The sequence below is a fragment of the Aegilops tauschii genome, chromosome 7, assembly GCF_002575655.3.
Source record: "Aegilops tauschii subsp. strangulata cultivar AL8/78 chromosome 7, Aet v6.0, whole genome shotgun sequence".
Taxonomy (NCBI): domain Eukaryota; kingdom Viridiplantae; phylum Streptophyta; class Magnoliopsida; order Poales; family Poaceae; genus Aegilops; species Aegilops tauschii.
Genome location: NC_053041.3, coordinates 72686130 through 72709072, shown reverse-complemented (window position 1 = coordinate 72709072; position 22943 = coordinate 72686130). Strand labels below are relative to the sequence as shown.

Below are 22943 nucleotides of genomic sequence, written 5' to 3'. Positions count from 1 at the left end.
ACTGACAATACTGCCTCTAGGGCATATCTCCTACAGACTCCCACTTGCACTAGAGTCATAATCCAGTTACATGGCTTCCCTAACACCAATGGCTATCCGGTGTTGCTCATGCTTTGCTCGTGGTAGAGGCTTCGTCATCAGGTCTGACACATTCAGATCCGTGTGAACTTTGCGTACTTTCACTAAACCCTCTTCGACATGATGTCGAATGAGTTTATATTTGCGTTGAATATGTCTTGTCTTATGGTGCAAACTTGGCTCCCTTGCCTGAGCCATGGCGCCACTATTATCACAATAGATCTCCACCGGGTCCAGAGCACTTGGAACCACACCAAGGTCTTCAAGAAATTGCTTGATCCATACCGCCTCCTTGGAGGCTTCTGAAGCGGCAACATACTCCGCCTCCGTCATAGAATCCGCCAGAGTCTTTTGTTTGGAACTTTTCCAATCAACTGTGCCGCCATTCAATATGAAAACATAGCCTGATTGAGATTTGAAGTCATCTGGGTCAGTCATGAAGCCTGCATCAGTGTAACCACTTACAATGAGCTCTTCATCACCTCCGTACACAAGGAGTAAATCCTTGGTCCTTCTGAGGTACTTAAGAATACCCTTGACTGCGGCCCAGTGTTCCAACCCTGGATCACTTTGGTACCGGCTGCTAACACTTAGCGCATAGGAAACATCTGGTCTTATACATAGCATGGCATACATAATAGAACGAACTGCCGAGGCATATGGAACATCATTCATTTGTACTCGCTCATCCAGAGTCCGAGGACTCTGATTCTTGCAAAGCACTGTGCCAGGTGACATGGGGAGTAGGCTTTCTTGGAGTTCTCCATGTTGAACCTTTTCTACACCTTGTCAATGTACGTGCTTTGGCTAAGCGCTATCAGGCGTTTTGATCTATCTCTATAGATTCTGATGCCCAATACATATGCCGCTTCGCCTAAGTCTTTCATTGAAAACCTCTTTTTCAATGAGTCTTTTATTTCGCTAAGAAAATTCACGTCATTTCCAATCAACAATATGTCATCCACATACAAGATTAGAAATGCTTTTGCGCTCCCACTAAACTTCTTGTAAACACAAGATTCTCCGTCATTCCTGATGAAGCCAAACTCTTTGACCACTTCATCAAAACGAATGTTCCAGCTCCTTGATGCTTGCTTCAGACCATAAATGGCTTTCTGAAGTTTGCATACCTTTCCAGCATCCTCATGAATGACAAAACCTTCTGGCTGTATCATGTATACATCCTCTTTGAGGTTTCCATTTAGGAAAGCCGTTTTGACATCCATCTGCCATATTTCATAGTCGAAATAAGCAGCAATTGCTAGCAATATCCGAACAGACCTAAGCATAGGTACGGGCGAGAAAGTCTCGTCGTAGTCCACTCCTGGAACTTGCGTGAACCCTTTCGCGACAAGTCTAGCTTTGTGGATAGTAATGTTACCATCCGCGTCCGTCTTTCTTTTGAAAATCCATTTACAACCAATCGGCTTTACGCCTTCTGGAAGTTCTTCCAAGTTCCAAACTTGGTTTTCGTACATGGATTCCATTTCGGATCTCATGGCTTTGTGCCATTCTTTTGAGCTGGGCCCCGCCATCGCTTCCTTGTAGTGCGCAGGTTCATCGTCTTCAAGAATGAAGATTTCATTATGAAACCATTCAGGTGGCTGGATAGCCCTACCTGATCTGCGCGGTTCAGTTACAACATTGTCTGAAGTCTCCGCATCATATGCGACAACTTCTGGCTCAGTTGCAGGGATAATTAGCGGAATTTCTTCCGGTTCCTTAGCCATATCAACAGTTGCCGAAGATTCACTAATCTCATCAAGTTGTACTGTCCTCCCACTTAATTCTTTGGCGAGAAATTCTTTCTCAAGAAAAACTCCGCTTTTAGCGACAAACACTTTTTGCTCGGAGGGTAGGTAGAAGGAATACCCAATTGTTTCTTTTGGATAACCTACAAAGTTACACTTGTCTGATCTGGGATCGAGTTTGGTAGGTTGTAAACGTTTTACATGTACCTCACATCCCCAAATTTTAAGATGCGACAAACTGGGTTTCTTCCCATTCCACATCTCATGTGGTGTCGTCTTAACAGACTTAGACGGTGATCTGTTTAGTGTGTGAGCGGCAGTTTCTAGTGCATGACCCCAAAAAGATATCGGCAGATCTGTAAGAGACATCATTGACCTTACCATGTCCAACAGGGTTCGGTTACGTCTTTCCGATACTCCGTTTCTCTGTGGAGTTCCGGGAGGCGTAAGCTGTGAAACGATTCCACGGTCACTTAGATGTTGGCCAAACTCATGACTAAGATATTCGCCTCCGGGATCAGACCGCAGAAAACTTAATATTTTTGTTACGATGATTTTCTACCTCATTCTGAAATTCTTTGAACTTTTCAAAGGTTTCCGACTTATGCTTCATTAAGTAGATATATCCATACCGACTTAAATCATCAGTGAAAGTCACGAAGTAGAAATACCCACCCCGTGCGGCTGTGCTCATTGGACCACATACATCACTATGTATTATTTCCAATAATTCACCCGCCCGTTCAGGATGACCCGTGAACGGCGTCTTGGTCATTTTCCCCATCAGACAAGCTTCACATGTGTCAAATGATTCAAAATCAAAGGACGGTAAAACTCCATCTCTCTGGAGTCTTTGCATGCGTTTCTTTTCGATGTGGCCAAGCCGACAGTGCCACAAGTGGTGGTGGTATCAGCCTTCTTAAGGCGTTTGGCATTCACGTTAAAGACATCATTTTCACATTCAAGATTTAGTATGAAAAGGCCCCCAACAATGGGTGCAAATCTATAAAACATATCCTTACAATAAAGTGAACAACCATTGTTCTCAGACTTGTACGAATACCCATCATGTACTAAACATGATCCGGAGATAATGTTTCTACACAATAGTGGAACAAAATGACAGTTACTTAGTTCTAAGATAAATCCTGAAGGGAGACGTAGAGGCATAATGCCGATGGCTTGAGCGGCGATCCCAGTGCCGTTCCCGACGCGCATTATGACTTCATTCTTTGCCAGCTTGCGCACCTTCTGAAGCCCCCTGTATCGAGTTGCAAATGTGAGCAACCGATCCAGTATCAAATACCCAAGACTTAGAATTTTCGCTAGCAAGCAAAACGTCAATGACATTAACCTGTATAACAATTATACCTTTTCCGGTTTTCCCGGTCTTCTTATCTTCCAGATACTTCTTGCAGTTTCTCTTCAAGTGTCCTGTGCCCTTGCAGTAGAAGCACTCAGTTTCATTCTTGGCTCCGCCCTTAGAGTTGCTTTGGGAGCCGGTCTTACCGGCGCCCTTGCCCTTCTTTGGCTTGCCTTTCTTTTTGAAACTGGCGGTTTTATTCACAAGTAAGGTTTGATCCGTTCCGTACCGACTCAAAGCACAGCGGAAGAAGAGTCGGTGGAGATCGTTGGTGCAGATCCCCGCAGCTAGGATTTACAACCTCCCAACCGCGAGGATGTACTCCCTCGCCGGACAGCCCTTCGGGAGGTGGTCGGACAGTCCCCCGGACGATGTCGCGGACAGCCCTTCGGGAGGACACTCGAACAGCCCCTCGGGCAAAAGACCAAAACTACGACCTCTCTACGGGGTTGCACACATACGGTGTCAGCTATCCGGCAGGGCTTTGCCGTCCAGAACTAGTTCCTGCCGGAACCCAGACAGCCTTACGGCTCTACGAAACTCTTTTCGTGGGAGGGAGAGAAGAAGCCAGATAATGCATGGCATGTGTATGAGAGCAAGGTATGAAGATATGGCAGCCCTCACCTCCTCTATTTATAGGAAAACCAAGGGGTAGTGTGCCTCCACAAATTACCAAAAACTCCCATGCATTAGGTCACACATGAGGGTGTTAAGGACAAAATGGGATGCCATGTGGAGCTCCAAGGAGCTCCACCACCCATGGCCGGCCACCCCTAGGGGGGGGCCCCAAATGGGGTTCCTTCCCTTGTAAGCCACTTCCTTCTAGAACTTTGACCAAGTCCAAAAAGGTGGCTCTCCAAAAATATCCCAAAAAGCACTTTCACTATTCACGGCGGCATTTTTCAGCGTCCGTTCGAACTGAAAATATTTATGTGGGCTTAGAACATTTCTAGTACCCACTAAAATAATTTTCAACGCGTTCCGAAACAATTCTAGTTTAGTGATTTTCATCTGCGAAACGCATCTGAAGTGGCTTCGGCAGCTCCGGAACATTTCCTGTTTTTATCCCGGAAAATTCCAAAAAGTTTCCAGAATGATTCTGGCACCTTCCAAGAATTATCAGGCATGTGCCGAAACCAATTTGACTTAATAGTATATCCCGAAACAAATTTTCGGTTTCATCGAAACTCATCCGATGACCTCTCTCTGCGGAGCTTTTCCGCTGTCCGAAACTTTTTCGGTGATTTTCTCTCAGACTCCCTTGTTGGGGATCGTAGCAGAAATTTAAAATTTTCTACGCATCACCAAGATCCATCTATGGAGTTTACTAGCAACGAGAAGGAAGGAGTGCATCTACATACCCTTGTAGATCACGAGCGGAAGCGTTCAAGTGAACGGGGTTGATGGAGTCGTACTCGTCGTGATCCAAATCACCGATGACCGAGTGCCGAACGGACGGCACCTCCGCGTTCAACACGCATACGGTTGGGGAAGACGTCTCCTCCTTCTTGATCCAGCAAGGGGGAAGGAGAGGTTGATGGAGATCTAGCAGCACGACGGCGTGGTGGTGGAAGTAGCGGGGACCTCGGCAGGGCTTCGCCAAGCACAGGGAGAGGGAGAGGTGTCACGGGAGGGAGAGGGAGGCGCCAGGGGCTGTGGTGCGGCTGCCCTCCCTCCCCCCACTATATATAGGGGCCCTGGGGGGCGCCGGCCCCTGGGAGATCCAATCTCCAAGGGGGGCGGCGGCCAAAGGGGGTGGCTTCCCCCCCAAGCCAAGTGGGGGGCGCCCCCACCCCTAGGGTTTCCAACCCTAGGCGCAGGGGAGGCCCAAGGGGGGGCGCACCAGCCCACCAGGGGCTGGTTCCCCTCCCACTTCAGCCCATGGGGCCCTCCGGGATAGGTGGCCCCACCCGGTGGACCCCCGGGACCCTTCCGGTGGTCCCGGTACAATACCGGTAACCCCCGAAACTTTCCCGGTGGCCGAAACTGGACTTCCTATATATAATTCTTCACCTCCGGACCATTCCGGAACTCCTCGTGACGTCCGGAATCTCATCCGGGACTCCGAACAACTTTCGGGTTACCGCATACTAATATCTCTACAACCCTAGCGTCACCGAACCTTAAGTGTGTAAACCCTACGGGTTCGGGAGACATGCAGACATGACCGAGACGACTCTCCGGTCAATAACCAACAGCGGGATCTGGATACCCATGTTGGCTCCCACATGTTCCTCGATGATCTCATCGGATGAACCACGATGTCGAGGATTCAATCAATCCCGTATACAATTCCCTTTGTCAATCGGTAGCTTACTTGCCCGAGATTCGATCGTCGGTATCCCAATACCTTGTTCAATCTCGTTACCGGCAAGTCACTTTACTCATACCGCAATGCATGATCCCGTGACCAAACACTTGGTCACATTGAGCTCATTATGATGATGCATTACCGAGTGGGCCCAGAGATACCTCTCCGTCACACGGAGTGACAAATCCCAGTCTCGATCCGTGTCAACCCAACAGACACTTTCAGAGATACCTGTAGTGTACCTTTATAGTCACCCAGTTACGTTGTGACATTTGGTACACCCAAAGCACTCCTACGGCATCCGGGAGTTACACGATTTCATGGTCTAAGGAAATGATACTTGACATTGGAAAAGCTCTAGCAAATGAACTACACGATCTTTGTGCTATGCTTAGGATTGGGTCTTGTCCATCACATCATTCTCCTAATGATGTGATCCCGTTATCAATGACATCCAATGTCCATAGTCAGGAAACCATGACTATCTGTTGATCAACGAGCTAGTCAACTAGAGGCTCACTAGGGACATGTTGTGGTCTATGTATTCACACATGTATTACGATTTCCGGATAACACAATTATAGCATGAACAATAGACAATTATCATGAACAAGGAAATATAATAATAACCATTTTATTATTGCCTCTAGGGCATATTTCCAACTTCCCTGTCTAGTATTCAGCAGATAGATGACCCTTAAGCGTGTGACCCTATAGGTTCGGTGAAGTATAGACATGACCTGGAACCTCTTCCGATCAATGATCAACATCGGAGCCGTGGACACCCATATTGACCCCTATACCCACACGAATGAATATTCGAGTGAACCTCCAGTTGCCGTGAGCTATTCCTGTTGCTTCGCGATATGTCACAAACAACCAGGTGAGATTTATTGCATTCATGTGGATCAACAATTTGTCCACCATGCAAGTTACCTCGTTACCGGTTTTGTTCTCTTTTCTTGTTTTCGTGTTCCGGCATCCCAGTGATCAAATCACAATGTGTCTGGCCAGACGATGATGGATACCGTTACACCGAGAGGGCCCGAGTATATCTCTCCATCGTCGGAGGATGAAATCCCAATCTTGAGCTATCTCATTACTTGCCATACTTTTTCATGAACCCGTAAGCCGCCGTAATAGCCACCCAGTTACGGATGACGTTTAACAAACCCCAAAGTTCACGAAGCAAGTATGAAGGAACTCGATACTCTCATGGTCTAAGGAATTATGCAAACATTAACTTCTCTGTGTTATTAACCATTAACTTGTGACGAATGTATCTCATAGCATAACATCAAACTGGGTCGATTCAACACAAGTGTTCTACTAATAATTGTGCCCTCAAAATTGCCGGCATAGTCATGCCCATGATCAGGAAAACATGATCATCATGCAATACTTGAGCCAGTCATAGAGGCTTGACTAGGAATACATTTTACCATTTATTATCCCACACGTGCACATGAGTTTCCCTCCAAGCCTCGTTTTATTTGCAGACTCGAGAATCATTGCAGTAACATGGAACATAAACCTTCATTACAAACCAGGAGATACAAAATAACTGATAATACTGCCTCTAGGGCATATCTCCTACACAGCGGGCCCTCCTGCAGTACTCAACCGACAACCACGAGGCGTGGGCGGCGTACTTCCAGCGCCGGCAGGCGGAGCAGCTGGCCTCCACCAACGGGGCGGCGGTGGTGCGGGGGACCAAGAACAGCGAGGGCCGCCGCCTGTGGTGGGGTGCCCCCGGCTGCACTTTCCGCCGTCCTCCAGCACCTCGAGGGTGGCAACGACCCACCGTTGATGTACCCTGCCGCCCTGGTCCCCCGCCGGAGCGGCGACCAATGGATGCCGAGGAGGGCCGGCTCCTCTTCTTCCTCCTCCCGCTCCTCCCACTCCTCCGGGTCGTCGGCGTTGTTCGGCGTCAAGGCCGAGCCTGCGGAGACCGCGGAGACGCCGCTCGGTCGGCGCACCCGCAGCGCTGGCATCGTCATCAACGAGAGCGGGCGCGCCTCCTCCCCGCTTCGTCAAGCCGAAGACAGAGCCGGGCTCGCTGCCATGAAGACGGAGCCAGGGCTCGACGACGTGACGGCCTTGAAGTGGGCGCGGACGAAGCTGGAGCGCCAGTGCCGCGCCTTTGAGCAGTTCGCCGCTCGGCGCCGTGGCCGCGATGAGGGAGGCATCGTCGTCCTCGACGACGACAGCGATGACGACGCGCCGCCACCGGTCCGCCAGGGCGACCCCGGGCAGGGGTCCAGCAGGGGCGGCCGCGTGAAGGAGGAGAAGGACGACGAGGACAACGGCGGCGGTGGCGGCGACTTCGCCTCTCTCAGCGCATTATTCGGCCTGTAGTCGCGCCCTCTTTGTTTTTTTCTATGTATTTTATCTATGTAAAAGACTATTTCAGTTCGCCGAAGTAATGTACTGTTTTGTCGAATATTTGTCCCGTTCGCCAAATTTTAGTCAAATAAATGTTCAAAAAAGTTTAAAACAGGCGCCTGGGGCGTCGGCTGGGAACCCGATCGCCCCCAGGCCGATTTTAGCGCCGGTTCACCCCAGGTACCCTGCCTCTTGTTGTCTCGGGCAGTTGCTGGCAAAGGGACCTCACATCGCCACCTGAGTATCCCTCTGTGCCAGTGCCATGTATCCTTCCATCTGGCACCATTGGCTTACTACTCATTTCTCAAGGCAAGTGAGAGCAACTCCAACGGGCTGACCCAAACGGATGGCGCATTTGTCCGCTTTTTGTCCGTTTGGGTCGGCCGCCCGCCCGGCGTCCGACCTGTTTTACATTTGGGTCGGCAGTGCGCCCAACGCGCTGATCCATTTCATGTCCGCATTCAATTTTTTAAAAAAGGCCCGCGGCCATAGATCATGCCAGCGGCCATGTCTCATGCCGGCACCATGCCAGCGCCGGCATATAATGCCGGCTTCAAAAAATATCGCCACACAGTTCATGCTGGCGCACTCACCAGCGGTCGGCACACATGCCAGCACACAAAAAGGGGTGGGACTTGAGTTCGACCATGCTATCGCAGCCCCGTGGTCATGCCAGCACACCTACCGGCATACAAAAAGGATGGCGCTCGCCGCTATGAGATCACTCGTCGGTGAATTTGAGCATGTCGGCCTGCATCTTCTCGAACCACGGCCTCTTCCTTGGCGACACGGTGTTGAGATCCACCTTCATGATCTCCACCCCGGTCATCATGCTCGCGAGAGCCACTTCTTTCGCCTTGGTCTTGGCATTGGCGGCCTTGATCTCTAGCAACTTGGCTTGCTTCTCCGCCTCCATCTCAAGCATCTTGGCTTGCTTCTCCGCGTCCATCTCAAGCCTCCTCCTTTGGATCTCCATGAAGGCGTTCATTTACTCTTCTTTGAAACGCCGACGCTCCTCCTCCCTTAAGTCCTTCTTGTTCATCATGCCCTCCACGCTTGCGATCAAGGCGTTCGATGCCGCATCTCGCTTGTCCTCCTTCTTGGAGTTGGTCTTCCCCCGCGGCCGTGCCGGCTTGCCGTCCCCAACCTCCTCCACGGCTTGCTTGCCCCCATGCGACTAGAGGGCGGCATATTGCGCCTTGAACTTCTCCTCGTCTTTGATGACCCTAAAGCAATGGGAGAGGTTGAAGCACTTGCCATTGTGTTGGACCTTGAATGCCTCCAAAGCTTGAAACGCATACAAATGTATTTCATGCAAGCATATTGTTAAACGGTATGCAAATGAACAAGCAAGCATAAAACTTGAAGACACAAAAGAGGGCGGCTTGCTAGCATACCATGTCTTGCATGCCGATGCCACTCACGGGGCAGGCCTTGACGCTCCAGGTCCATGCCGACCTGATCACGCATGAAGGCCGCCTAATCGGAATCATAGCCAGCGACCGGCATGAACGCCCTGTGGCCGTCCTGGCTTTGTGTCTCGTTGGGATCATAGCCAGCAGCCGGCGCACCGCCCTCGAAGATGAGGTTCTGCATGTAGTCCTCGTCGCCGGCGGCCGGCATTCCGTCGAACAGGTTGCGGGTGTCCGGCAGCACGTCGGCCGGCATCTGCCGCGCGCGTTTCCTCGCGCCTCCGGATGACGAGCCACCGGCCATCGGTGTGGCGTTGAGGTCGATGGGCGCGGGCGCAGGCGTGGAAGGCGCCACCATGCTCACGTCGGGTGAGCACTCCCCGGAGAGGCGGGAGGCCTGCGGGTACACGTGGAAGCCGGGCATCGGGGTGCAAGCCGATGCGCGGAGCGAGTCGGGCAGCACCATCCGAGGGAACGCGGATGAGCCGGTGCTGGCCGCGGCCACGGCGGGGTTGACGAGGCCGTGCTGGCTAGGGTTTAACCCTAGCATATAGAGCGCCTCCCTCGTTGCCGCCGCGACGCAGGCATTGGTGACCTCCTACTGCGCGGGGCGGCGATGGCGGCAGCCGCGACGGCTTCATCCCTCGCGTCCGCGGCGTGCCTCCGGCCCTTTCTCTTGGCCAACTCCCTTGCCCGCTGTTCGGGCGTCAACGCCTTCTTTGGCTTGGGCGCGGCGGTGGTCTTGCGGGGGGCGCGAGGCTTCCCTTTGTCGGAGGGGGCGGTCGTCATGCCGGACGAGGCGAGGGAGGCGAGGCCGGCGGCGGCGTCGACGTCGAGATCGTCGTCCATGGCGGGGGTGGAGCGGGAGCGCGTGCGGGCGGGAGGGTTTTGTGGAAAATGGAGGGAAATTGTGGAGGCTGTCATCGACCAGCGGGCCCGAGGGGAGGAGTAGGCGCGCGCGCGTCCGTCTCGTGTCCGCGCCGACGCAAATCCGGCTCAAAAATGGGCCGGGAATGAGTTGGCATGCCGACACCAAGAGGATGCGCGTCCGTTTGGGTCGGCACGTTGGGCCGCCTTTTGTGTCCGCGTTGACGCAAACGGGAACCAACGGACGAAATGAGTTGCTCTGAGTCTCGACTCGTGGCCGCCTAGTTTCACGCGCCTCACACAGTCTTGTCCTACGACAGCCATCGTGATGTGTGCCACTTTGTGCTTCTACTCAGGCGGCCGCTTGTGGCAATGGTCTTCACTTTTTTTGGCTAGGTTTTTAGTTTTGGTGGAACGTTACAGTTTTAAATAATAAATGTGTGTGAGGTGGTAAAAATCTCAGATCCGAGGATGTGTTTGTGAGATTTAGGTTCAAGTTGAAATATCATTAGAGAAACATGCACTGGTTGAAAGCTCTTTTTAGAGTAGCAGAAAGTTTACTGAATCTAGTTGGCAGCTGGAATTTTTGTACTAGGAGGTTCAGGCTCTCGCAGGGAATATTTTGTGAAGAAAACCAGAAGCTTCTCTGAATGAACTGGAAAGCCTTAAGTGTGAAGTTTCTGACAAATGCTGTGAGAAGCCTGTGTGAATGTATTAGAAAGCTTTTTTTTTCGAGAGTACGCAAATTGCGTACCATAGCTTTATAAAAGAAGAGAATTGCAAATACAAGACGACTATCACTCCTTGCGAACAACAAGCATAGCACCACTCCACATCCGGCTAGTCCAAGGACAGCCAACAACGACAACACTACAAGGCAAGAGCCCGCCCAAAACCGAAAACTTTGACTGGGAAAGTTTCTGGGAACTAAGTGGGAAGGTGGATGGCTATTACGCCGTACCATATAATCAGGTAACTAATCATTGCTGCCCAAAACGAAGCACAAAATTAGGACGTGATTAATCTCCTCTTTCCAGGACAAAGCGGAAAACTGAGTACTAGGATTAATCTTTGCTTTCCCAAACGAAGCAGACAATTATGAAATTTAATCCACCCTTTCCAAAACGAAGCACAAAATCACGTGATTAACCAACCATTGCTTCACAAAAAGTGCAGGAGATAAATTACCATCTCCTACGCGAGAGATTTCCTACGTTTTTCCATGTCGGCTCCGGCATTCCTTACGCATCATGCAGTCGCGAGACTGACGCGCGCCACGTACTACATATACGTACCTTCCAAGAATCCGTCCGAGAGGCACGCATCCCACCACCGATCACCCTCGTCCAAAGACCAGACCGCTGCGGCGCAACCACCTACATTCCGGCCTTCCGCCATGACGCCGACCCACCACTCGCCGGCCGTGGTGGCCGTCGCGCTCCTCGTCGCCGTCCTGGCCGCCGAGGCGGGGGGCGACGAGAGCGACTGCAGCGTCGCGCAGACGGCGTTCAGCGAGTGCACCGGGTACTTGGCCGGCCTGGACGACGAGGTCCCGCCGCAGTGCTGCCGGGGGCTGGGCGACGTCAAGGACCTGGCGCCGGGCGCGGACCAGCGCCGGGACCTCTGCGCGTGCATCCTGTCGGAGATGCTCGCCGTCGGTAAGGTCGACTCCGGCCGCGCCGCCGGCCTCCCGTCCGCGTGCGGCCTCAGCGTCGGGTTCCTCCCGACCAGCCCCGACTTTGACTGCTCCCTGTACGTATTTCTACCTCCCCCTTGTCTTGTTCGTCGTTCCATCAGCCGCTTTCTCAAGTTTTTTGTGTCACTGAACGAAAATACTGAATTTCCTTGCAGGATCCCCTGAGTGGATCGGATTGGCAACTCACTCTACGGCCGGCCTAAGGACCCAAGAGCACAGACAAGAAGAGCAGTTGGCAGAGTGATTTTCTCTTGGAAAATATGAATGATAATCTTGTTGAATGATTATTTTGTAATGGAAGATCGTCGGGAGCTTTATGCAGTTACAGATTTGGTAGCGGATGAATGCCAGCCCGCTATGGCTTGGCGCAATTGTTTTTCATATGCGTGCCCACGGCTCTATTGCATTGTGAGTGTAAATTCAAAGATGCTTTCATCTTTGAATTTACGTCACAAGGAATTCTTTTCATACACACTAATCTATCCCTATCCCTAATAATAAAGCACGGATTGACTCCGTGGGTTCACCATTACAATACGCTTTCTTCCTGTAAATTTACGCTTTCAGTTTTTTTTCATCTATATTATTTTCTACATCAGAGGTGGTACTATTCATCTTCCTGCCAATATGGCGATTTTCGTCTGTCTGTTGTTTCCATATATAATTATTTTCGTCCGTCGCCCGTGACAGGCCATCCAGATTTTTGATAGCCGGCCCACCTGATATGTGAATGGGCGCAAAAATTAAAAATTATATGCTGAAGATTCAAAGGCAGGTTGTCAGAAAAGCGCATAGAGCAAACCACCAACTCAGCTGGCACATTGTATGTTTATAAGAACAAGGATTACCCTCTTATACTCTACTAAGCCAGGAGGATTTTCGGCCGCCAAGCCACATTATTCCGGCCCACCCGAAGGAAGCCACACTACCGAACGGGCGAGGCTGGCCCACAACCTGGTGCAATAAATAGTCCCATACCGCTCCCTTAAACTCAATCTTTGTAATTTATATACATCTTCGAGTTTTCTCTGTATCAAGGAGCCATCTCAGGAACCAATAAAGAAGGAAATAAGTCCTTTCATAATAAGGAAGGAAAGAGAGAAAAACAAAGAAAAAAAGAAGAGGGGATTTCATGACAGAATAAGGAAGAAAAGAGAGAAAAATAAAGAAGGAAAGAGGGCGTATTGATGGCAGAATAAGGAAAGAAAGAGGGAGAAAAATAAAAAAGGAAAGAGGGTGGGTTGATGGCAGAATAAGGAAAGAAAGAGGGCCGGTATTTCATCTCTAGACAGAGAAAAAATGGAAAATGTCCCATAAATAAGGTAAGGAAGGAAAATATATAAAACTAAAAAAAGGAAAGAGAGGGTCTCCAAATGGGATATAATGGCACTAAACGTCTCTGTGCATGCCAATACAAATGGGATATATCTGAATTGACGTCAAACTCAAAAGCAAATTATGTTGGAGTTGTTTAACATGCGCAAAAAAAATACTATGTCTAAATCATAATAAACAGGACTCATTCTTTGTTGGTCATGTACAATATTTTTCTGAGAACAAAACATTTGCTCTTATTTTTCTGCTCGACACGCTAGCGCCTGTCACAAACTCTTAGAGTGCTCCTAATAAAAATAATTTTGGTCACCAAAGCACAAGCAGTTGGACTCCCTGTTAGTGTAACACAAACTCTGCACCGATGGAGGATCTTTGTACAATGCTCCTAATATCATTGCCCCGCAAAAAATGCTTCTAATATCAATGGACACAAATAGCGCTATGCTACCCAGTCCCTAAACCTAGCCAACACTGGTTCATGGAAATCTTTGTTGCCTCCGTAGTGAAGCAAGAATGTTGTACTAAGACTTTACTATTTTTATTGTAGTGCGATATTTTTGGGGCATCACTAAGCAACGTCCAAAAATCCGTGAAGAGATACTCGCGACCAGGTAGATATTTCTGTGATTTAAATTGCACACACCTATAGTACACTTACGAATTCCTTTCACGGTTATGTTTTTGCACAACACATCTTTTCATGTGTGTTTATCATGTGGCAGTGTGCAAGATTTCAAAGAGTTTACTGATGTCATCATGTGTGGTAGTCGGTCGCGGGAGGAGGAGGAGGGGGAAGGGTCTTGAGCTATTGGGTTCAGGAAGTATGGTTTTGTTCTTCTCCTGTTGCAACGCACGGGCATTTGTGCTAGTCATGAATAATATATGGTACTATATGTTGATTCATATATGCAGTACATAGTCCTCTAGCACAAGCATTCAAATTTAAGAGGTCCAATTACAACGATTCAATGGTACATCATATAACAAGAGACAATTACAGTACATCCTATAACAAATTCTAACTACACTAACGTAATGTTGCTAATGTACAAGTACAATAAATGAGAACAACTATAATCTCCATTAACAGAGAGAGGGGAGGTGTGGTTACCCGGGCGGATGGAGATGGCAGGCAGGACGAGGACGATGGCGGATGCGGATGGCGAGTTTGATGGCGACGCCGATGACATTGGAGGCGGAGGAAGGCACGGAACATTGTGATTGGGAAGTAGTTGGAGGTGGCCTTGGAAGGCAAGACTGAGGACTTCGAGGCGGCGATGGACGGCGTGGGTGACGGGGAAGATTAGGTCCGCGACGCCAATTGAGGCAACAGACCGCGACCTCGCCGGTTGAGTCAGAGTAGGACGCCACGACGTTGGCGACGATGGCGAAGCGAGAGAGAAAGACAAAGGGAGAAAGATTTATGTCTGTATGGATAAGGTGTGACTTGCTGCGGTCGGATGGATAAGATCATGCAGAAGAGTGACGATGGGCAGATAACACCCGCCACAACTATATTTGATTGGTAGGTGGCAGGGTGACCAAATATAGCTGTGGCGGGCGTGTAATAGGACTCGACACTGCAAACTCCTACAAAATTTGAAACCGATGAGGCGGGTCACGCAAATAGCTGTGACGGTCGCTAGAAACTGCCCGCCACTGACTAGCATGGCACCAGTGGTGAGCCTGTTGTACGTGCCTGCCATAGTTACTTTTCGCCTTTGAAGAAATTAGCAAGAGTGTTGGAGAGGTGGCTCCCTAATTACGCAGTTACGCCAGCCACTGTTATGTGGATAGCCAGTGGCGAGCAGTTTATAGCACTTGCCACTGCAAATTTTCCAAAATAGCTATGACGGGTGCAAGTCCACGCCCACCTCACCTATAAGCATTTTCCTAGTTTTATTTATTGCATGAAAAAAAATCGAGAGGTGTTAGTCCTTATTTTAACTAAACACCAGGAGTTGTACACATGACACACACACACACACACACACACACACACACACACACACACACATTTATTTAGCGAATATACGTGTAGGACTTGAGGTAGGGTCCTGATTTAGTTGTCCATTGCTTAGTCATTCTTAGTTGACGTTGAAAGTATTGAAGCCGCGTCCTTCATGACCGTGAGGGTCTGGTCAAAGTCATCCAAAAGTTGATGACAATCTGAAAACTTGTCCTCGTCTACTGATAGAATTATCTTGATAGTGCTTCTGTAGCTTTGGTAGTGAATAATCAGAGCCTACAAAAGCAATCCTAGCAATTAATCGCCATCGTAGTAAAGAAAGAAATGAAGGGTTTACTAATTTTATAATTGTTCTAGTGCAAAATGAAAGAAAATTGAGCTAAAGCAACCCTCAACTAATTACTATACCGGCCCAAATTAGGGGTGGACCCAGAACAAAAATGTTCCGGTGTTCATTGTACATCACATATGTGTGGTTATCAAGCAACATCCATGTAATTGCTTAGCTCCCCATAAAAAAACCACACGAAAAATTGGCAATATATATGGGGAATCGATCTCGCCCCGCACAACCATGTAATTGCTTGGCTCCCCCTCAATTTCTTTTAATTGCTTAGCTTAGCCACTAGAGCTTCAGAGCGCTAGTGAACTAAAACAACGCGAATTATTTTAGAACTAATGCAGCCGCACTATTTATTACTCGGCCATTTATTATACCACTGTGATTTTTGAGTTATTTGGAAAATGACTATTTTTTAAATAAAAACAGTTCTTTAAATTTTGAAAAAGTTCACGAGTTAAAAAAATCCATCGATTTTTGAAAAAAATCATCAATTTTGAAAAATTCGTTTATTATTGAAAAAGATCATCGAATTTGAAAAAGGTTCATTGATTTGGAAAAAAAGTTCATTGGATTTGAAAAAAGTTCACTAATTTCTTTAAAAAAAGTTCATCGAATTTGAAAAAATGTTCACCAATTTTGATTTTTTTATCAATTTGCAAAAAAGTTCATTCGACTTGAAAATTTTCATCAATTTTGGAAAAAAATCATCAAATTTGGAAAAAGTTCATCATATTTGAAAAAAAGTTCATTTAATTTTAAAAAGTAGATTTTGAGAAAAAGTTCACGAGCTAAAAATCTACGCATTTAAGAAAAAATAAAAGTAAAAGGAAAAGAAATAGAAAAAAGAAAAAGAACAAAACAAACTGATGAACAAATAAAAGAGAAAAACGAAGAAATAGTGCACAAGCTGGTTAGTGGCCTGGTGGTTGTCGCGCATCCTTTCGGACGATTGGGTCGTGAGTTTCATCTTTTGCCCAATACCTTTTTTCGGAAAATTAAAGGTACAATGAGGCGAAGAAGAAAAACAACGAAACACGCAGGCTGGTTGCGAACGAAATAATGGGCCGAGCACAACTAATGCACGTGTAGGCGCCCATTTGCAGAAACAATAATAACAGGCACCTACAGCGCCAAATAGGAATCACCGAGCCAGCTCCCCTCGAGTGTGAACCATGACGCATCCCTGGCCACAGTCTTCACAGCACGCAACACAACCGCTTTCAATTACCCACCTTGTTGTCCCTACGGTAGACGGCGGTCGTCGACGTTCATGCGCCCATAAGGCTTCGGCGATGGCTCCTTGGCAGCCATCGACGTTCATGCACCCACACTGGTTCGACGATGGCTCCCTGGCGGCCGTCGACATTCATGCGCCCACATGACTTTGGCGATGGCTCCCTCGTGGCTGCAGTGACTACCCTCGCTCAAGCATCGTGGACAGCAACCTGCGAGCAACGATTTTCGTCGAAGCTCCTTCCTCCCCATCCTTTATGCTATGCATGTCTGATTCATTCCTATTTGTTTTTCTACATCATCCCTATTGGGTTTTTTCTGATGTTTGTTACTCAAGATTTGGCACCTAATCCCCCCCCCCCCCCCCCCCCCGCGAACACATATCGTCTCTCTTCGGTGTGTAACCGAGCACTGAACCAAAATCTCAGTGGACCGAAGCATCGGTTATTGGTTTCTCAGAAAACCGGTCGGTTAGCAAGATCAGAAACCGAAATTCCAAATAAACTGAAGCGTCAAACCGAACAGTTCGGTCTAACCGAACGCCCAGGGCCCCACCTGAATAATATCCGTTAATTTGCTTATTATACGCAGTCAAACAATTTGTCAGTGAATCCTTCTAACTATATGACGCTCGCGGGCGTCAAATGGATGCTGTGAAGCCCACATGCAAAGCTAGTTGCGCCAGCCCAGATCAAGGTTCACCATGCTGCTTCTGCTTTTTCGCTCTTTTGTGGTTTTCTGTTGTGGTTTACTGTTTGGTTTTCTGTGTTGGTTTTTCCCTCTCCCTTATTTATTTATTTTTTCTTTTCCCTTTTATTTTTCTGTTTATCTTTTCTGGTTATCTGTTTCTTGTTTTTTATTTCCAGTTTTGTTTTGGTTCTTTTTGGTCCTTCTGTTGGGAATTTTTATTTAATTTTAATTTTTAAGTATACACATATTTTTTACACAAACATATTTTTTAATATAAGGTGAACATTTTTTCAAAACACAGTGAACTTCTCTCAATATACGCTGAACATTTTTAATAGATGGTGAATACATTTGGATATACGATGATTTTTTTGTATATATGGTGAATATTTTTAAATATACACTGGCTTTTGTCAAAATTATATGGTAAATAGTTTTTATATACTCTAAGATTTTTAAAAATACAACTAAGCATTTTTAAACACAAAATGAACATTTTTGAAGTACACAATGAATATTTTTAAACACACATTAAACATTTTAAAAATATACGATGAACTTTTTCCAGTGCACAACTTTTCCTAAGAAGGACATAATAGTGTTCAGAATCTAAAGCAAATTAAATCAATATACCCCTTCACAGTTTAAGATATCTTTGTGTTATCAGTTTACCGGTGGATGATTGTGTTTAACAAAAGTACATGACTAATCAGTTGCATTCTTATAGAAATTAAGTAACTTATGAAAAAACTGGATGTATACAAGATCATGGGTTCAGTACCTCTGGAATCCCATAGACACTAGGCGCAAGGAAAGCCACTGGGTGTCCACATAACTCTACTTGTTCAGCTGGTCCAACCATGTTTGAGAAAACTATTGTTGTACGTGCGAACAGACACCGAAAGATTGAAGTTCCTACCTGGTTCAATCATCACGATGTAATGCAATTTGAAACATTAAAACGAATAAGCAGAATTATGAGCTGTTACTTAATTTTCTAGATTAAGTTTTTTGTAATTTAATTTTAGATTGAGCGAAGGGAAACAAAGCAGTATACCTTGACACCAAAAAATTTCGTGAAAATCAGACCAATCTTATATGTCAATATCACTTCGAGTGACCTCTTTTTCCTATCAAGAACCTTCTTTGCCTTGCGAATATATGCAAGTGGATCTTCGTGCATGGCCAGATAAAATGGAAGAATAATGTAGCCCAGTTTATTTCCCCATGTCACCTCGTTCCTCTTATCAGATTCTATCACATTAACATATGTCTGTTCATAGTGGTAAAATCAGAAAAATAAGTTAAAATACTGATAATCTACGAAATATGATGGTGATATCATCGGACCATGTTCAGAGATACTCCCTCGGTATCAAAATATAAGACGTTTTTTAGGCCAGTTTAGCCTACAAAAACGTCTTATATTTTGGTACAGAGGCGGTATATGTTGGTGAAAATCGATGATGCATGGCATTTAGCATCCATTAATTGCATATATTTTCTGAAAAGGTAAGTACATCTTACCTTACCTGTAGGCTAGTGGCTGGCCTTGTGTTGACAGGAAGGAGTGATCGCAAACAGATTTTGCTAGTGTTAGTGTCACCTGACATTGGAGTTAAGTAAAGAACTGTTTAGTAAAAACAGTTGCACCATTAAACACTTGCTTGTTACCCTTGAGGTACTTACCGGACTTGCGGAAGTAATATCTTGATAGAGCAGCAGAAGTCACTGCAACCAGCACATCATTGACAGTCTGTGGTTCCCGGCAAATTAAAAAGAAAGAAAGTTATCAGTCTGTGGGGAAAAATAATAATTTGATGAACAAATTAAACTGCTAGCTTAGCTTAATTATACGTACGCAGTTCATGGAGCTCTTGAGGAACTTGACGTCATCCAGACTAAGACTCCGGTGGACGAAGCCCTTGGCGTGGAACTCGTCATCGTCGGCACGCTTGAACAGCGTGCGCGGGTCACTCAAGAACAGAATCGTGGCGGCGAAGTAGGCAAGGTCCGCCGCGGTGTTCCACGCGACCACAAGGTACGACCAGACCCACGCGACGAGCGGCAGGGCGCCCGCAGAAAGCGGGGGCCGGCGCTGCGACGCGTAGATGGCGCCCGCGCGCGTAGGACGACGAGGCGGAGGCGTGGGCGTGGGCGTCGCTGGCTGGCACTTGGTGTCGGCGGCGCCGCTGCGTGTGGACGTCATGAGAAGCGCCATTAGAGACATGCCGTCGCCGTAGGCGTGGTGCACCCGGACCGCCACGGTGGAGGTCGCCTCGGAGGTCGGGAAGTCGAGGAGATGGAACTCCAGAAGCGCGCGGGAGCGGTCCATGGGCAGCGTGGACAGCGAGGCGACGTAGTCCTCCACGGCCTTGTCTGGGTAGGCGGCCACGGCCGCGCCATCCAGCCTGGGGACGATCATATGATCCTCAGCGTTCACAGCCGTGCGCGCCCATCGCGCCCCTCCATTGCTTGACCCGTCCGCCACCTGTACGTGCATGGTCGTGCATATGGTAATTAAACGGAGCTCATGAATGTTCTTCCAGCGCGCGGTTAAGCAGCTGTAGAGAGTGACAAGAGTACGGACTTGAAGACCTTCAGAAAGAGTGCGTACTTGAATGCATCCCAAGCGCGGGCATCGGGCAAGCAGAGATTCGATGCCGGCTCGGAAGATGCTCAGGTTTATCGGCGTGTCAAGGCCGATGGTGACGACGATATAAATACCTATATCTTCCATGGCTCTTGCTGTAGGGCTCACGGGCTCCTCCGCGGGGTTCTCCGGCGTCCACTCAGTGCCGGCATGTTCTGTTGACATGCGGATCGGAAGCAGTCGGTTTCGTGGAACTGACACCCATGGACTACCACTGACAGGCTCCATTGTTGCTTCCCTATGCATGAATGCTAGCTACTCGATGTCTCGATCGATCGTATGCGCAAAGGCTCTGTTCCCTAGCTGTTATATATAGTACTCCCGAAGGTGATGGCACGACGCACCGGTTCCGTTCCATCTATTCTGCAACTATTTCCGATTTGATTTCCACAAAACGTATCAGTAATATGGAATAGCTATTCTACAATTTTGGGAGACGAACGGTTTGGGTAGGCAAATCGTGTTTGATTGAGCTGAAATTTTGAGGGAATCTAAGGAACTCGTGTGTCTACTTGTCTGTCAAATTTGATGCTATTTGGTTCAGCGGTTAAAGAGCAGTTTGTAAAACACGAACGGAGACAGAAGCTGTGCAAACTCTGCTTTGCTGAAATCTTACCTCTTGTGGTTGTTGTTACTGTTGTCGGTTGGCAATATGGAGAGTGTGTTGTAAATCTCTCTAGAGGTTCTAGAGAAGACTTTGTACTCACCGTTCTCATAGTTAAGTTGCGTGGACCGGTCGGTCCACAACCGTGCTTTTTTTTACTCCTCAAGTTGAGGAGGTTTTTTCACGTTAAATCATGTGTCACATGTGCATATTGCTTATGTTATTCGACTGCTTACTTGTTGGTTGAAATTGTTCTCAAAGTTCATTACAAGTGGAGGGGAAACTGCCAGTTTTTTCTTTGTTTTTTCTGATAGGGGTTGGCAAGGCAAATAGTTGTGTATTTCAAAAAGAGGTATTTCATAACCACATCAACTAAAATTAAATTTTTGAGGGGTAAAATAATCGTATCAAGTATTACGAGTCTGTGCAAAAAATCACACATCAATAATTTTTGAAAACACAAAACTGGCCTATGCGGGATATGTTTCTCACACATAAATTTTGTTTTTTAGTAGTCGGTGTGTGTAGTGTACCTTTCTCCTAACTTCTGTTGCGTTGTGTTATATATGTGAAATAAGCTAGGAAGATATTTATCTTCCCATATTGATCGAATTAATTCATAGTCTCTCCATCCGTTAATTGGTGGCGTAAAATTCACTAAGATGTTTATCTTGCTACTATGACATGAAGGCCTCCTCCAGGCCAATGATTGTGCTTTGTGCAACATAGTGGGAAAATGGATCCACTGAATTCAATAATTAAGATTATAATACATGTGTTTATTATGTGTTATCATTTTTTCAATAACTTTACATCTGACCAATTGTATGATGTCTACAATTCAACTCTTCCAGTTTACATCTTAATAGATTTTTATTTATAATTATATATCCTTATAATAGCTAGGCCGTGCGGGTGCACAAGTCGATGACCAGTTCTACTAATGCATATCCTTCTTATACAAATTCTTCACATTCAAAACACGACACTAGATTTATACTACAAGGCATATTCAGTAAAATTTGCTGCGTGAGGGCATCTCCAACGTTGACCCACAAATGGACACCACAAATGTCCGTCTTTATGTCCATACATGGTCCGTGGGCATGATACCAGAGCCGTCCATCCAATGCTATTTACAAATTAATCTGCTTGGGAGGAGAGAGAGTAGAGGAGGACCATGCATGTGGTGGAATATTGTGGTGTGGTGTCCGGTTGTGAGGAGAAAGAGAAGAGGGGGACCATGCATGTGAAGAGAGAGAAAAGAGAGAAAAGAGAGGACGGCCACGCGGAGGCTTTGGATTGGTCAAGTGCATGTCTGGACTCCCACAAAGCTCCCATCATTTGTCTCAATTTACCGGAAAGCGGACGTCGGACCGCTCCGCGAACAGGTAGGTGTCCCCATTGGATGATAAAAATTAACAGAAATGGTCCGGACATCATATACTAGAGCTTTGCAGGTCTTCTTTGGAGATGCCCTAATGCATGGGTTTAGAAAATGCACATATGTAATTAATAGATCTAGTGCTAGATTGAGAGAAAATGATGGTCTATAACCTGCACTGGACAACCATGAAAACACCTTCCAGTGCAAATTCCTTCAAAAGCCACACACTTAAGAGGCTTCATGTAATGTAGCATGAATTTGGGTTCAGAATCCTCGAGTTAGCCACATAAATGGGGCTCTACAATGATGTTAGGGGTCTCATGCATCCACAGCAGCAACAATACTTTTAATCCCCAATCTCACCTAAATAAAACAGATCAATCCCCAATTGCACTAACCCTAACTCAACAAGAACTGTAACCCTACCTCAACAAGAACCCTAACCCTAACTGTGGGCAAGGAAATAACATATACCCACTGCCCCAGGTCCATGCTGGTGATGTCACAGTCATCATGTGAGCTCGATTACCCATCGTTCCAGGAAGGCATGGCGGAAGGAAGGTGACCATGGAGCACCACTCGTGCCCCCCCCTCGCGTCGCCCCTCTCGGGCGGCTCGAGGGCGACAACCCTAGCCCCCGCCGCCTCCCCCCTTCCTCCCCTCCCTCCTCGCCGCCGCCAGAGGCATCCGCCGGGCATGCCCGGGGCATGGCCAAGGAAGGTGGCGGCGGGGCCTCTGCTGCTCCGTTTCTCCAGCGGGGGGTGTCGGTATCCGGGGCGGCGGCCTCGTTCGGTGAGGCGCCACCGTCTCCTTGGCTGGTGGTGGCGCGGGTGTGGTCCGGTGGGCTTGGCTGCGCGGGCAGCAAG

General features: G+C 47.6%; 2 protein-coding genes across 2 annotated transcripts; one reads left to right on the top strand and one right to left on the bottom strand.

The window, feature by feature from the left end:
- Positions 1–11505: 11505 nt before the first annotated feature.
- On the top strand, positions 11506–12199 carry LOC109772728 (non-specific lipid-transfer protein P3-like). The gene is made up of 2 exons (XM_020331427.3): positions 11506–11919; positions 12019–12199. The coding sequence occupies exons 1-2, from the start codon at positions 11564–11566 to the stop codon at positions 12026–12028; spliced, it is 366 nt and encodes a 121-aa protein (XP_020187016.1). The 5' UTR covers positions 11506–11563; the 3' UTR covers positions 12029–12199.
- A 2802-nt stretch (positions 12200–15001) lies between these two features.
- On the bottom strand, positions 15002–20314 carry LOC109772729 (wax ester synthase/diacylglycerol acyltransferase 5-like). The gene is made up of 7 exons (XM_020331428.2): positions 20051–20314; positions 19295–19924; positions 19123–19189; positions 18966–19039; positions 18491–18706; positions 18215–18352; positions 15002–15443 (listed from the first exon to the last, which is right to left on the bottom strand). The coding sequence occupies exons 1-7, from the start codon at positions 20312–20314 to the stop codon at positions 15276–15278; spliced, it is 1557 nt and encodes a 518-aa protein (XP_020187017.1). The 3' UTR covers positions 15002–15275.
- Positions 20315–22943: the final 2629 nt, after the last annotated feature.

Excerpts from the sequence above, each read along its gene's own strand:
- LOC109772728 (XM_020331427.3), top strand. The coding sequence starts at position 11,564 with ATGACGCCGACCCACCACTCGCCGGCCGTGGTGGCCGTCGCGCTCCTC.
- LOC109772729 (XM_020331428.2), bottom strand. The coding sequence starts at position 20,314 with ATGGAGCCTGTCAGTGGTAGTCCATGGGTGTCAGTTCCACGAAACCGA. Across the intron at positions 19,925-20,050 it reads CGCGCTTGGGATGCATTCAA|GTGGCGGACGGGTCAAGCAA; the intron begins GTACGCACTCTT and ends ATGCACGTACAG. Across the intron at positions 15,444-18,214 it reads GTGTCTATGGGATTCCAGAG|GCTCTGATTATTCACTACCA; the intron begins GTACTGAACCCA and ends TTGCTTTTGTAG.